Source organism: Cydia pomonella, chromosome 12 (assembly GCF_033807575.1).
Source record: "Cydia pomonella isolate Wapato2018A chromosome 12, ilCydPomo1, whole genome shotgun sequence".
Taxonomy (NCBI): domain Eukaryota; kingdom Metazoa; phylum Arthropoda; class Insecta; order Lepidoptera; family Tortricidae; genus Cydia; species Cydia pomonella.
Window position 1 is genome coordinate 19263550 of NC_084714.1, and position 17374 is coordinate 19280923.

Here is a 17374-nt window from a genome sequence, read left to right on the forward strand (position 1 = left end):
AAAGTTAGACGGGAAATATGAGAAAAAATAGGATTAAAAGAATGTGACATGCGGTGGTATATTTTGCCCAGTAGCGAATATTTGAGGTTTTCTCTGGGTTTAATCAACCCTCATGCCGCAGTAACGTGTTAAATCAATATTCCTCCTCTGTAGTCTATTTTACGGCCATCTTCTCAACCGGCTGCGCCATCTATCATACGCCGTGCAATTTTCCCGGACCCTTGTCCAGCCGCCCCGCTAATGTGTCCTGACGCTGATTTAACACTATATTCCATTTTTATATGCGAACCTGTTAAATATACGTGTAGCATTTCTTTTGTGAGTTTTAAGATTGGGTGTAGTTTTTTCAGAACAAAAAATACACACAAAGTATTTGAGGCTATAAAATTTTTGCATACTTATACCGAAACCGATCTCTTGAATAGAAAAATAGTAAAAAGAAGCCGTATCAATTTTGAAAGACGTAACTAACACTCCACGACACAACGTAGAGTTAGAGCAAAAAATTAATTAATCCCCACGTTATATGTAGGGGAATTTTCCTACAGGAAGGGTATCTCGTTTTTAGGGTTCCGTATTTTAGATTTAATTTTAACACTTTATGGCCCAGAGTAATATTTATACCAAAGCCTAGCTTTCCAGCACAAATAGGGCCGCACAAAGAACAGCGCTAAGAACAGCTACATGATGGGACAGACAGACAAACACACATACAGACAGACAGATCGGACATCCCAAACAACGACAAACTACGGAGTTTAAATACAAAATATTTGAATCTTCAGCAAACATCCAGACCACATAGATTGCTTGCGTATTCGCACAACGCAAGTCTTACTCACCTTTAGGTATCAATGTATAAACATTTTGCGACTTGATTTACCTTTATAACTATCGATTAGACTAGAGATATCGATCGGTGGAAGTCCGTCAAAGGACAAGAACACTGGAAAGCTCTAATCAAAGGTTTCAACAGCAAAACTGCTAAGGAGCAGACTATAGAAACACTACACTAGAATATTTTATTTTATTTTAAGTTAAATTTAGTATAATAATAACATAATTATTAGTGTGCTTAAGATATTAAGTTAAAACTAACCTAACAGCGTATGGACCAAGGTCTGAAATAAATGTTTCTTTTTATAGGGCTCAAAAGACACAAAACCTGCGCGGTGACTAGAATACTGACAGGCATGACAGAATATGAGACTTTGTCTATTACATGCAAAAATATGGAGTATAAATTCAAAATATTAGCGATTTCGGCTTTAAAATTCCCGTCGTTATCCACTAAATACCGTTAGGCATCAATGTAATCCAGCGATAGACCGCTTGCATGAAACCTGTTGTTAAACACACCCGCTTTATTCCACAAAATTGAGGTAATTCCTAAAATAAAACTAGGGAATATAACCCTAATCAAAATAACACCTAATTTGAGGCTAAATAAAGCAGTTACGGGTTGTTCTCCAACATGCAGTAGCGAAATTTAAGTATAAAAATAAACGATAATACCTAGCAAGAAAGTAAGAAGTCAGATGCTAACAGCAACATTGTAGACTATTCTAGACTGACCATATAGATAAACCTCTCGTTGAAGTAAGATGCTGCTTTTCTATCTGGGAGTTGTGACAAAAAAGAAGGGAAAAACAAATGAGTTTGAGCAGCTGAAGGTGAATGTTTATTTCATGTTGAGGGGTTGCGAGTTATTTTCAATATCATCGCGGTCGCGATCGCGTCGTGAAAAAAATAAAATACTGCTATAACGCTTAAGAGGCTGTCAACACCCAATGTCCTTGAAATTGATGTTACTTAAACAGTTTTTTAAGAAATACTATTTGTTTTAGTCAAGTAAGAAAAATATATGTTCAAATTAATTATATTTCAAAGACCGTGGTTGTACTCGATACATGATTGAACGAAATCGGCTCGATAGAAAATAATTGCAAAGATTGGTCTTAAAATCACAAACGGTTTTATGTCTTTATTGTTTTTACTTATGGGTCTGCAATTAAAATCACAATTTCAAAACATTTATATCTAAACCGTGGTTGAGTAAAATATTACACTAATAATCCACTTTTTTTTATTTAAATATTTTTCTTATTATTCCCTTGCCCAGGCCCAGTAACATGCGACAGTGCTATCTCATTTACTCCGATACAAATAGACAGTGTGCGCGCTTTAGGTATTGACAGCCTCTTAAGAAACTTGGATAAAAAGACCAACATATGGCCTGGGGTCACTTTTCGCTACACATTGAAAATATGAGTAAATTCGACCGCAGTAGAAATCACCAGTTTTTGACATCTTTGAGTCGCAAATGTTGTTACTTACTATCAATAGTTTAATAAGCAGGGGTCGGACAAAAAGTGCGCATGACGTCAAACCACTTATAGGATGATTTCAAATACATAGTATTTTTGATTTTCATAAACAATTATCACTTATCATTTATCAACCTCTTTATTAAACGATATCGCCAATTGAAATGAGTAAGTACGTTTTTGACTGACACATTGTCAATCAGATGAACAATAAATTGACTTCGTTACTGTTTAGCTATTGTATCTTCACGATTATATTTAGCTAAAATTTATATTTACTAATGTATAAGAAAACGCTCTAAAATGTCATGTCATCTTTACTCGAATATTGTGGCAATTTTCCGTTTTTGGAGGTACGTGACAAACACGTATACTGCTAATCTTACCTACTGTTCCCACTTTTGACTATTAAACCTATTTATCTGAGGATCCCACAGACTTGTTCTAACTAATTTCAAATAATTATACCTTATGGTAACAAGTTTCGTGAAATTTATTTTATTCACTACATCACCCTACCACGTGTATTATTAATTCCATGGATTTATTTACGTTTATTTTGTTACTTCATTAATACTACTTTGTTACTACATGTCACACGGAAGTTTAAATACAAACTCAAACATCATCCTGTGTGCAAGATTACGTCATTTTTACGTCATCCGCACTTTTTGTCCGACCCCTGTTAATAAGTTTTTGGCAAAAATTTCATTTTTGGTACAAGGTTTTATCGCTGACTGTACTTTATTACAAGCTTTTATTTACTTTCACCTGACCGTTGTGTTTGTAATCAAATCTTGCAAGTTAAATTTGACCCACTTCCCGGTTTCCGATGAAGCTGAAAATTTGCATACATATGCAAGTCGGGTGACAATGCAATATTATGGTACCATCGAGATGATCTGATGATGGAGATAGGAAGTGGCCATAGGAACTCTGTGATAATTTGATAAAAGCGGCCAAGTGCGAGTCGGACTCGCGCATGAAGGGTTCCGTACCATTTATGACGTATTAAAAAAAATCTACTTACTAGATCTCGTTCAACATTTTACCACTTAGGACACACATTTTACCACTTTGGAAGTGTCTCTCGCGCAAACTACTCAGTTTAGAAAAAAAACGATATTAGAAACCTCAATATCATTTTTGAAGACCTATCCGTAGAAACCCCACACGTATGGGTTTGATGAAAAAAAAAGATATTTTTAATTTTATGACTCATTAAAAAAAATACTTACTAGATCTTGTTCGAACCAATTTTCGGTGGAAGTTTGCATGGCAAGGTATATCATATATTTTTTTTAGATTTTTCATTCTGTTATTTTAGAAGTTACGGGGGGGGGGGGACACACTTTTTACCACTTTGGAAGTGTCTCTCGCGCAAACTATTCAGTTTAGAAAAAAATGATATTAGAAACCTCAATATCATTTTTAAAGACCTATCCATAGATACCCCACACGTATGGGTTTGATGAAAAAAGATTTTTTGAGTTTCAGTTCTAAGTAAGGGGATCCCCCAAAATTTATTGTTTTTTTTCTATTTTTGTGTAAACATCATAATGCGGTTCATAGGATACATCTACTTACCAAGTTTGAACAGTATAGCTTTTATAGTTTCGGAAAAAAGTGGCTGTGACAGAATCGGACAGACAGACGGACATGACGAATCTATAAGGGTTCCGTTTTTTGCCATTTGGCTACGGAACCCTAAAAACAACGTAACCTAATTGTGTTTGGGGTTTTTAGTATTGTCTCGATGAGTATTAGTTACTTGTGGAAAGAAAAGTATAGTCAGCGATAAAAGCTTGTACCAAAAATGAAAATTTTGCCAAAAACTTTTTCATCGCGACAACAACCTTAAACACAAATGCGTTGTTTTATCACAGAGTGCCTATAGCCACCTCCTGTCTCCATCATCAGATCAGCTCGATGGTACCATAATATTACAATACAATACAAATCCTCTTTACTGCACAACCTTAGAACAATTAATGTACATGGAAACACATATAATACAGTCGCCATCAGATATATGGTAGCGGCCAAGGTACTCAAATATTTCGGAGCAGCATTAAATTTCAATATATTAGTTACGATAGATAAGGTCTATAATATCGGACCATATAATTCGCCATAAATTTGGGAGCAGCGACTTTTCAATTAATTCGTGACATACAATAAGATAAAGATATCGTAACAAACAGATCGTCAATGGTATCTAAGCAGTCAAGGTGATCATAAAGATCGGAACATTTATAGAAAATGTACCTTAAGTTTGTGTAATACAACTTAAAGTAGTTAAGATTGGACCCATGAAAATAAGGTTTCAGACAGGCATTAATACTATGTTATCAATACTTTAAATTTAGAACGAAATTGTTTGTTGTGACATTCACCGAAAAGAGTGTGGACTTGTCATCGTGACAAAATACCTATGTTTCCGGTCTTTTTCGAATTAGACAATTTTTTTTACAAAACTAAATGCCTACAAAATCGTTGTTTCGACGCAATGTCAAAATTGGCGGGCGTAGAATGAGTAGCTTAATTTCGTCAAATTATGTCAGATGTCAGATGCTTAATGGCGTAATTGATAGTCCCTTGACTATTAACCTTTTCCACGCCAAAGACGTATATATCGGCACCACAGGTCCAACGCCAAAGACCGATATATCGGTCACCCACCACAGAGCAAAATAGTCCTACATGCACACGCATAAAGTTTAACTTCATTTTTGACATTTAGATGTCGTGGCATCTGAGTGGTAGGTTTTGCGTTTGACATGGCGTCGAAAAAGTTAAAGCACAAAGTCATGGGTTCAGATCTGATGTAAGTAATGGTCTAAGAGCTGGCCACGTCAGATGTGACACAATAATGAGAGGTTTGTAATCAGTCCAGTTAGATTGCATAACCATCCTTATTGCTAGATCCGGGCATCTGGCAGCTTTTAATGGGTGGAGATCAGAGTGACAGACCAACAAAGTTTTTAAGTTGAAAAAAGTAATGACGCAATAGGTAAAAACTGCTAAAGTTGTGTCATTTATAGAGAACAGGGCCTATATTTTAACATTAGAACAAAAAACATTGTGTATTATTGCGCAAACAAGAACAGTAGGCGAGTAACCAAAAATTACATTATACATCATTTGGCACTACTTCCGCCAATCGAAACTTTTAGATATTATATGTATAATCTAATTAATTACATAATTTTTCATAATATTGGATCAAAACCAGAACTCTAGAATTTATTTTCTTCAAGTTATTTGCTTTCTTTTACCTCCACCACTTTACAGCTGCCAGATGTCCTGATCTAGAAATAAGCATAGTATTGCAAACTAACTAGAGGGGTTTCGTTGCTCTCATTATTGTGTCATATCTGACGTGGCCAGCTCCCCGTCTAAGTTAAAATCCATAATTCCACGGACTGATTTGACAGCTCCTGGCATACAAAGCGATTGTCAAATGTATGAAAAGAGCTGTCAAATCAGTCCGCGGATTTATGAATTCTACCTTATAAGTAGTTTTGCTTTTTTTTGGATAAAAATAACATTATTATTTCCTTTATTCATTTTCGTTCTTAGGCTACGTTTTACATTATTATTATCGTGTATGTCTTTCCCGACCACGGAACAATGGTGTTCCGGACCTTTGGGAGGCGTATGCGGAGCCGAAGCCAACGCGCAGAGGCCCTTTTGACAATTTAATGAAAAGAGAGGGGTACACTAAGCGACAGCACCCGCCATGGTGTAAGGACTATTGAGAGTTAATGGAGTCTAAAATGTACTAGGCTATTGGGTGAATAGTATGGACTGATTACTGGGCTATTGGATGAAGAACCGGACGCCTGCCTAATAAAACGGTATCCAATTTTATTTCCGGCAGACGGTGACTCGCCCTCCGCAAGATGGGCCCCCATAAAAAGCGACATCAAAGATGGCTCAAGGGCAACACCGGTGCGGGAGCTGGGGGTAGAGAGGTGTCACTGGACTTTAAACATATAGCCAACTCGCCACGTAGGTTTCCACATCTACCCTCGAGAACAAAGCTCTAACGACCCCACTCTGGACAGCCGGCTAAGGCAAGCCAGAGGCAGGGGACCTGTCCCACCATCCGACAGGGCACCCCAGGGGCACTCAGGTACGTGGAGTCGCTACTCTCCAACAGCTCGCCACAAGCTGCCCTGCGTTGACTGATTGCGCTGGTGAAAACCAGTGGGCGATGGGGTCGTCACATCCCTACGCCTCTATTGTCAAGGCGATAAAGTGCTTGTTCGCATATTTTTGAGTACCCTGGCCGCTCCGATGTATCTGATGGCGACTGTACAGTCGCCATCAAATATATCGGAGCGGCGAAGGCACTCAAAATATCTGAACATGCACTTTATCGCCTTGAGAATAGCGTTGTTCAGATATTTGTGACCACCTTGGCCGCTCCGATATATCTGATGGCGACTGCACTTAAAATGATTAGTATAGGTATCTAATATCTATCACGTTTGAATTGTTGATCAAGTACTAGAACCTACTTGGTAATTATCTTTCACGTGCGAACTCTTTTAACTCGCGTAGTCCTACTTCAAACTGCGTTCGATATTTGATTTCTTCATGTTTTCTTGGTTTTCTATATTCTTGACGTTGACAACTTCCTGCAATTGTTATCCTCGTAATATTTTATCGAAAGTAGACTGCGAAAATTGTTATTTTAATCTTTAACAATTTTGCCCACGACCATGATACCCTATCGCGTAGATATTGAAATAAAAAAGAAAATTATACAATTGCGGAATGATGGTCTGCCTATAACAGACGTAGCTAATGAAGTTGGAGTTGCAGTAAGTATTGTTTACTATACATACTTACAGAATTTAAATGCAAAGGTTATTACGATAATGATTTAATAAATTAAAATTTTATTTCAGAGAAACACCGTGTATCGATGGCTGGAGAGATGGCAGCAAGAAGGAGCTTTGTCGAATCATGTATCTTTTGGACGTCCACGTTCTACGACACGGCGTCTAGACATGGATATTATAAATCAAGCTCGTGAAGAAAGATTCATAAATACCACCCAGTTTGCAAACCAATACCAAGTATCGAGCAGTACCATACGACGGCGTCTAAAAGAGGGTGGTTTACAAAATAGAGTGCCAGCAAGGAAACCGGCACTAACTGATAGACACATAGAGGACAGGTTGCAATTTGCAGCTAGGTATTTGAATCATAATTTTAATAAAGTCATTTTTATGGACGAAAAGGTGTTCTGTTCGGCAGATAATGGCAGAATGAGTTTATGGAGACCAGACAATACGCGTTATCTGGAGCAAAATGTAGTGCCTAACCGCCAGAGTGGGCGTATTACAATTGGATTTTGGGGCTGGATGTGTAAAGATGGCCCAGGGGAGCTGGTAGAAATTACAGGTCGTATGAATGCGGTGGATTACAAAGAAATACTTGAGGAGTCGTTTTTGCCTACTGCCCAAATATTTTACCCCAATGAGCATATAACATTCATGCAAGACAACAGCTCGGTGCATAATGCTCGCTTGGTTCAGGGATGGATTCATGACCACAGAGATGTGCTGACTCGCATAAAAATGCCTGCAAAGAGCCCCGATCTCAACCCCATAGAAAATCTATGGGGTAAAATGGTGCAAGAGTGGGACGGAAACCAGTGTCGCACCAAAGATGCTTTAAGACGCCACGCTCTTAACGTTTGGGAGTCTTTTAGAGGGCAAAACGTGTGTGAAAATCTGGTCGGCTCAATGCGAAGACGATTGCAAGCTGTATTAAACGCCGAGCCACCGGGAAGTTACACGAAGTACTAACGTTTTCACAGGCTGAAGAAAAGCAGAGTTTTATTTTGTTTACGGCTAGCGAAGCACGTATTAAAAGGTTATTTTAATGGTATAAGTAAATATTGTTCGTGTTTGATTCTTAAAATAAAAATATTTTCTACTAAATCAGTTTTTTTATTTATATTAAGTTTTTATATTCATATGAATAAGGTAGTGATACCAATGATCGACAACTTAATACCCAATAAACGACACCAGTAGTTCACGTCTATTACTTATGAAATAAGGTTGAAAGTGTCGATCATTGCGTGAATATCGAGCACTGGTGTCGTTAGCTTACCTATCAATATACAGTTTTCGAGAATGCTGCTTGAAATTATCTCATGTGTCTAAGAAACTTACTTGCTCATCCATAATAGTCGTCAAAATCATCCTTGACATTGACAACTTAGTCAATATAGGTAGTAACGAATTCAAATGTGTAGGTAGTCGCCATCAAATATATCGGAGCGGACAAATATCTGAACATGTACTTTATCGCCTTGACAATAGAGGTTTTGTTCAGATATTTGTGACCACCTTGGCCGCTCCGATATATCTGATGGCGACTGTACTATGTCATACGGATTTACAGTATATTTTTTCATAAATGTTCCGATATTTATGATCACCTTGACTGCTTAGATACCATTGACGATCTGTTTGTTACGATATCTTTGTCTCATTGTATGTCACGAATTAATTGAAAAGTCGCTGCTCCCAAATTTACGGCGAATTATATGGTCCGATATTATAGACCTTATCTATCGTAACTAATATATTGAAATTTAATGCTGCTCCGAAATATTTGAGTACCTTGGCCGCTACCATATATCTGATGGCGACTGTACATGAAGATAGATAATATTGCATTGTCGCCCGACTTAAATACGTACGTAAATTTTCAGCGTCATCGGATACCGAGAAGTGGGTCAAATTTGACTTGCAAGATTTGATTATAGACAGACAGACAACGGGACAGGTGCAACTGACTAAAAGCTTGTGAAAATGGTTAATTTTTGTGTGAGAAGTATATCGTCGCTTTCTCGCCGACGGTGGGCAGCTGCCTTACTACTGCACATTGTCGTCATTGGGTACACTAAATAAGTGTTTTATTTTGTTGTCGCCCCTAAACCTTCTAGACGGTCCATTGAAAACTACCCGTGGTCAATGGCGCTTCCATGTGTCATATTTATATTAGGAGCACATTATAGGTAAAAAACTTAAGTAAGTCACCTGTTGTATGTAGTTGTGACGTGTTCGAATAGACAATATATGTTTAAAAGAAACACACAAACAAAACAAATGTCTATTCGAACACGTCACAACTACATACAACAGGTGACTTAAGTTTTTTACCTATATTATTCTTAAGACAGGTGCGCGGAGCATCTCAATTCGAATTTTAAAAACCAAAATCTCATACTGAAATTAGGAAAAGAAAATTTGTAAAACAAACGAGAGAGAGGAATAATAATAAAAGTTTTGAGATACGAATACCTCAAATTAGAGTCAATAATAAATAAGCCCTACAAAAACAATATACAAAATGGATATAATACACAGAGGATTACTTTATCTAGCTTAAATCTAAAATAGGCCCTTGAGCCATTGTACCCAGGATGCTGGCGGCATTTCCTCGTTGCATCGCAAAACTGATACGTTGTGCGAGGACGCCGCCAGCACTTCGGTCACGTTACGTCAACGCTTCGCGATTTCTGCAAAAAAAAATTGTAAGAAAGGTGTAAGATGCAACTAAGTAGTCCTGTTGGTTCACTATTAAAACGTAAGGGCGTCTATCAGGCTAATGTGTTCACATACGTTCGCGTACGTTCGTACGCTGGCATCAAAATGACTGCGTGTAGTAAACGCTTCATAATACGAAGTCTAAGGGAGGTAACCTACGACAATATTTAGTACCAAAGCACTTTATTTAGCCTGAACACTTTATTACTCTCCCAGGTCACCGCTATTCTTATCGCTGTGAATTATCCATGAAATCACCCGTTCCAGGCTTGATTGTGTCTTGGTATTTAATAAAAGTTATATTCAAAGCAAATTTGTATTAGAATATAATAGATAATATCTCTATTATCTATTATTATTGCGTGTATTGGTGGCAAAATAAAAGAAGAAAACAACACGTAACATAACATATAAGCCACGAAATGGTCCCAACTTTAGCATGGTGCTAGCCTGGCTGGGCTAGCTCTGGTCTTCCTTCGGGGACATGAGCGTATACAGCATGAAGTATAAGTCCCAATATTTAGGGCAATTTCGTTGGTAGATAAAATACAGCTGACACTTTTAGAGTGATACAGTATTTAAATAATTCTTACTTATTCATTCAGATTATTTCATAAATAATAAATATTTCGTATGGACAATGATTATTACTCGTGGTGTTTAAAATAAGTGTTTAAAAATAACAAAATAATATTTGATATTTTTAGAAGCATTTAATGACAGTATTGATTAAATTAGGAACTCCATGTCCATAAAATATTTGTGTGAAGTATAACATACAGGTAAAAATGTTATAGTCACCACGATCAAATTAACAAGATAAACTAAAACGATCTATATTGAAAACTAAAAATAAAGACTAAAGAATTAAACCAAACTATAGTTGAATTTTTCAGTTTCCATTTTTACCAGCATAATAAGACAGCAAAATTAAAAAATACGGCCACAGTCTTTAATTGACCCACAACCGTACATTAGAAAGGGACAACATGATTCGGCCCTGAATCGCTGTCTAACTTCGGCTTTGTAGGAAGTTTCCTTTCTGTACGGTAGCACTATTATTTATTCTGCGGTTCCAGTTAGATTCCACGTAGTATGACAATACAGAATATATAGACGCAGAGCTACACAATTAGGTTAACGCAATTGTCATACATTTAAGGTAATTATCAAGGATAATATCAATCAAAGTCAACGCCCTATTATCGGGCGTATGCATGCGTAATGGGCTCCGTTTAGCTCGCTTCTCTGGTCACGTATTACAACTGGTACTTACACTATAGTAATTGGCTGCAAAAATTGGCTATATCAGTACCCCTAGTGTAAATATTTTCGACAGCGAAACGTGACGTACGCGTTTGCGTTAAGTGTCATTTTGTATGAGATTTTTGACTTTCCAAAACGTCCCGCTTGGCGCGCTGTTCAAAAACCCATACAAAATGAGACTTAACGCAAACGCGTACGTCACGTTTCGCTATCGACTAAATTTACACTAGGGGTACAGAAGGCATCGGAGTTTTCATTTCATCGCACGGTAAGACTAATAGCGAGCTATGGAGTCGACATTAGCAATAAAATTCACTTCATATTCATACTCATGCTCATTCATCTATTTAATAAGTGATTTTAATTTTTAACCGACTTCAAAAAAGTAGGAGGTGTTACTCAATATCTCCGAGAATCGTGTACCGATTTTCAAATATTTTCTTTTAATCGAACGGGTATAACCCCGATATGGTCCCGTTGGCACCAAGTCGGGGTCTGATGATGGGATCTTAGAGAAATCGAGGGAACTCTTCAAATGTTATAGGTACATGTATGGCGCTTTTGGTAATTTTTGAAGTCGGTTTTATTTTTTGTTAAAAAGTTTTATTATTATTATATAATCAAGACTTAGAACTTTGACGAGTTATATAATATCCTTTAATTTTGTCTTTGAATATATAAATAAGAATAATTACCATTTTTCGTATTGATTATACATCGAAAATTCAGAAAAAAAAACAATATGCATATACATATTTATACCTTTACATACTTTGTACCATTTTTTTTTGTAGTGTGCAATAAAGCATTTTATTATTATTATCTCTTTATTTATCTTGTGTCTTAGATTATTAATATTGTTATTATTAATATGTATATTAAAAGAGGTAAAATAAATATGAATTAATTAATCACTACAAAAATTGACATTATTCTTATTTGTAATATTTATGTTCTGAAGGACAAAATTAAAGGATCGTTTACAAACATTCTTGTTCTTGTAAAATTAAAATCACTAATTAAATAAATTAATGAGTATGAGTATGTATAAGAGTTGAATTTTATTGCTTATGTCGACTCCATAACTCCCTATTAGTCTTACCGTGCGACAAAAACTCCGATGCCTATATATCAGTCACCTGAGAACGCACCAGCGACGCTCTCAGCGGTAGAACGCAGTCGCTGTGGTCGAAAACGGCTAGGAGAAGATGATGACACTATAGTGCTATGAAAACGGGTCCGTTTGTATGAAAACTTCAACGACGGGATATATATAATAGGCGAAGCTTTTTGTATATTTTCGACGCCGAAAACTGGTTTACATGGGTGACACTTATTACAAATATTTCCTTCTTCTCGATTGACCATAATTTCAAAAGAAAGCATCTGATGTCCATGAAAATTACCAGATTAATTGATAGCTATATAGACGTTAAACAAATTGGCAGTTAGATATAATTACATTTTTTTTACATTAGGTATACATTGTATACTATACATGTTCGAAAGTTTGTCCAAATTTTTATTTCGCATAAGTTTATAATTTATAACCAATTTTACTTATTTAAGTAACAAAAACAGAATTCCAAATACGGAACATCAAAAAAACTGCAATAATCTTTGTGAAAAAAAATACTTTACTGCAAGTTGCGTGAACAAAAGACTTTTTTCTTCGCAGAGATAAAAGCAACTTGTGGACTGGAGTATTATTGCATTTCGCAAAAAACTCTTTCAAAAGACTCTCAGTGAATACGTAAATGCTGGGCCGTTAGGCTTAGGGCAGACCGCCGACGACCCAATAAAAAACTTTGCTACCTGCTACGTGCCTAAGCACATATAAATATGGCCGCTTTCAGAAACTAGCTAAGTATTTGGTCAATGTCTGGCCTTTTCTCAGCATTCAAATCGAATTTTGGCTATAAATGTAGGTAATCTAATTCTATCCTTCAATTAATCTTATTTGGATTGTAAATATTTATTTTTTAAATACTTTTATAATATGTAGTTAATGCAGATACCATTAGGCACTTACCATTTAGATGTTATTTCTTATTTATTGAATATATTTAAAGAGAAGAAGACTTAAATTGTGATTATATTACCTAAATTGAGAGATTTTATATGTATAATAATATTTTTTAATAATGGGTACTTCACAATCCGTACATCTGCGACATTCAGCCGATATTTGGACAGTTTCAGAAAAATCTGCACGTAAGAGCAATTTAACATTGTCCTATCCGATATCGGATGTCGGATATGACTACAAAGAATTAAAAAGTAAAGTGTCTTTTTATATTTTGTATACATCAATTGATTTTCTCCTGAGATCAACCGACATCCGATATCATCATATCAGCCCTTTATCGCCCACTGCTGAGCATGGGCATCTCTTCCCGTACGCCACTTGTCCCAGTCCTGAGCTAATCTCCCGCGACCGCGGTCCGGAACGCCGACCTAATTTATTTTTATGCTTATTTAATAAGCTCAAGTAGAAACGGACCGCGATGGTCATTTTATTTTAAGAACCGGACCCCTAAAATAGTAATTGGTGGGCCCTGTTCTAGAGCAATCCCTTCCCGTCTCTTCACCCGTGTAACCAAGTCTTAACCCCGCTGCACACAGCTCACGGCACGATTGTTATGATTTTCTCATTACAATGTATATCAAAAGTGCTTTTTAATTCGCCAGCCATTTCCAGTGATGAGTTGCATTATGTTTAAAGTAATTAGCATGATCCCAATACAGTTTACGTGTGATAAAAGTGATATCAAACGTAGATGAAGATTGTGGTGTGTTAGTTGGTACGTGAAGAGGTATATATTCTTTTTCAATTTCACTTCATTTTCAGGAAATACTACTAGGGCTACATAAGCAGGATGCAGGTGAACTGCTAAGCTAGAATATAGGCAGCTATTAAACACACAGACTTAACAGATAGACAGGGTTGCTGACGACAAAACTATGACTTGAACTTGATGACAAGTCCTTGGTGTTCAACAAGTCTTGACGTGTCTGCAAACGTGTTCATTATTAAGTGTTCTCAAGAGTGAACACGTTTGTTTTAGCTTCCTACAATTAATATTTTAGTTTAAGGGAACAATTTAAATAATTTAGATGACGTCGTTGAATAAACGAGACGTTTGTATTATTATTTACTATAACTTCAAACGCGGTTTATCTAAACAAGAATGTTTTGACGAGATGTGTTCTGTACCTCTAGTGTAAATTTAGTCGATAGCGAAACGTGACGTACGCGTTTGCGTTAAGTCTCATTTTGTATAGGATTTTGAGTTTCCAAAACGTCCCGCTTGGCGCGCTCTTTCTAAATCCAATACAAAATGAGACTAAACGCAAACGCGTACGTCACGTTTCGAAATCGAATTTATTTACACTAGGGGTACTGTTCTTGGTCAGGAAGTACGTGGAACGATGGTATTTACAGTTCAAACGTGGGGAATTTGAACTAGACGATGACCCGCGACCGGGAAGACGCGCGGAAATAAAAGTGCCGGAAAACATAACTCGTGTGGAAAAAGCTATTAGAGGAGATCGCCGAATCACTGTTTTTTTAACAAACAAGGATTAGTAAAATCAGTGTTGCTTAGTGGACAGAAGACCGTTACAAGTGAATGGTATACTGACATTTTCCTGCCTAAATGGTTCGAAGAACTGAGAAATCGACAACCGAACTCGGGACTAGGCTCGTGGTTCCTACATCACGACAATGCACCAGCCCATAGAGCTGGCGCTACTTCGCGATTTCTGAGAGCATCTCGCATCAAAGTACTGGAACACCCTGCCTACAGTCCTGACCTTGCACCATGTGACTTCGGGTTATTTCCGTTTGTGAAAAACCGCATGAAAGGGCGCAAGTTTTCTACGGACGAGCAGTTGGTTGGTGCGTTTGAGGAAGAATTCGAATTAATTAATAAAAAGTGGTTTGCGCATATGAATAAATATATTAATTGTAGTCGGACTTATTTTGAAAAAATATAAATCTATATGATCACACGACATACACAACTTATCCGTTCACCCTCTAGTTGTGAATGTATGCGTGTGATGCGTAAACACGAAGAAATCGGCGCGTGTTATGTTTGACAACACAATATTGTTTTAGCAACGCTACCTCTGCGCGTCTTTCGCATGTAAAACCGGCTACTCACACTCGCACACCTGCCGCAGAGGCAATATTGGAATTGGACCCTTAATTGCCTGCTTAATTATGATGTGCAAGCAGGGGCAATTTTTTGATAGGCCCTGCGGCAGGGCGGCAGGGTCGCAAGACCTTCCTAGCTCCCTAGGTTGTATCTACCGCCCTAATAGCTTGCCGCATGTCTAGTACGATTGGAGCAATTCCAGTCAGTTCATTGGCGACAACGGCGCGGAGTGCACGTGTCACAACGCACAATAAGGAGCGTGAAGTTTGGACACGGGTAATAGACGACTACAAAGACCAGCCCATGGGGTTCCGCATTAATGACTTGCGGACCTTGCGGTCCCCGAGTACTAGTTTAATACCTCCGGTTTTATTTGAAATATAAAGATAGACTAATATATAATATGCTAAGTACTTACAGGTGTGTTGTCGGAGCCCATGTCTAACTCGGGTTCCAAAGTCTGTGGACAAAAGAGATAATAATTAGACATCGTCGTTTATTTTATTTACAATTATTTAATTAAGACTAATAGGGTGGTATAAGTATAAAGTGGCCAGTAATAGACGGTTTACCCTATGTACTTCAGTGTTGTTCATAAAATTTTTAATATGTGTTAGAGATAAGTGTCCAACTTCAGGCCTATTCTGATTGTAATATTAATTGACTAACAAATCCAAATCAAATTCATAACCTGTTCTTCAACCCAAAACGTAACTTTCATATTTCTTAACTGAGTAATTTTATGACGATTATAATAGCAGTTTTTGAGGGAGTTCCCCAGTGTTAAACAAGCTTTAAGTTCGAATTTACAAAAGTGGAATGAAATATTTTAACAATTCCGATTCAAAAACTCTAATTTCACAATTCCACCTTTGAGGGCTTCACTTTTGTGTGTACCGTCAGCAAACTACGAAAGGGTCTAGTTGTTTTTATTGCCAACTGTACGGGGAAATGTTTCTTCGCCCTCGAAAACGGTGCTATGTAAATTGTCCCCGGAAAGTTTGCGAAGGTTGTATATTAAATTAGGCCGTTGACTATTCGAGTATCGCTGCACTATACTATAAGTAGACCCTACTCATAATGTGTTACTGCCGGTGAGTAAGGTTTCCAGAGCTCAACAAGAGTGCGTTGTCTTAAGGTCGGCAATGCGCTTGTAACACCTCTGACGTGGCAGGCGTGCCGTATACTTGTTTGCAAACGACGTAGTATAAAAAAAGTGATGGTACTAGTCTAAAGCGGGAGGCGATTTTAATATCGCCTAAATAGCGTTTAGCGTTAGTATAAACTGTTGAAAGTTATAATAGAAGGAAAAATAGAGGGAAAACGGGGAAGGGGAAGAAGGAGGATGAACTGGCTCGACAACATCAAAAAATGGACTAACATCAAGGACGCGGCCACGCTAACAAGAATGGCCAAGCATAGAAAAGACTTTGCAAAGGTGGCCGCCGACGCCCGCTAGGGCATAGCAGCATGTGTGCAAGAAGAAGAAATAGCGTTTTGTCGCATATATAGTATTTAGTTGTAATTTTAGAAAATGTATATGTATGTATGTTAGGCTATAAGGTATTTGTAATATGGGCCTTGGTGCCTGAATCCAATTTTTGAATAAATAAATATCAAGGTGACATACGTGCATCCGTATGTTGATGCTGACGCTGTATCTGCCAATTCTCCGATAAAATGAGTGATGGATGAAAACGGTGCGATGTAAAATGTTCGCTGAAAGTTAGCGAAGGTTGTATATTAAATTAGGCCGTCGGACTAGTCTAGTGTGGCAGTGACTGGTACTAGTCTAAAGCGATTTGAAGAGGCCGCACCAGATATACCTATGCGAGGATGCGAAGCGAGGATGTTTCATAAGGACCAATAGAGCTACTTAACACTGCGCGTGGAAAGGTACATGAAGTGATTCCATTGGTTCTGAACACATCCCTCGCTACGCAGTACGCATCCTCGCACATATCTCGTGGATACACAGCCTAAAAGTGATATGCGGATGTCAACTGCAGCGGCGTTACTATTGCGAAATTACTTATGT

At 37.4% G+C, this 17374-nt stretch overlaps 1 protein-coding gene across 5 annotated transcripts in view; it reads right to left on the minus strand.

Annotated features, from left to right (window-relative positions):
- Positions 1 to 17374, minus strand: part of LOC133523806 (tyrosine-protein phosphatase Lar) — a 701140-nt gene that overhangs the window by 521935 nt on the left and 161831 nt on the right. For all 5 annotated transcript variants that reach the window (XM_061859542.1, XM_061859541.1, XM_061859540.1 and 2 more), the window contains exon 3: positions 15755 to 15796. In XM_061859542.1, coding sequence (XP_061715526.1) covers positions 15755 to 15796 — 42 coding nt within the window. The remainder of the gene's footprint in view (positions 1 to 15754; positions 15797 to 17374) is intronic.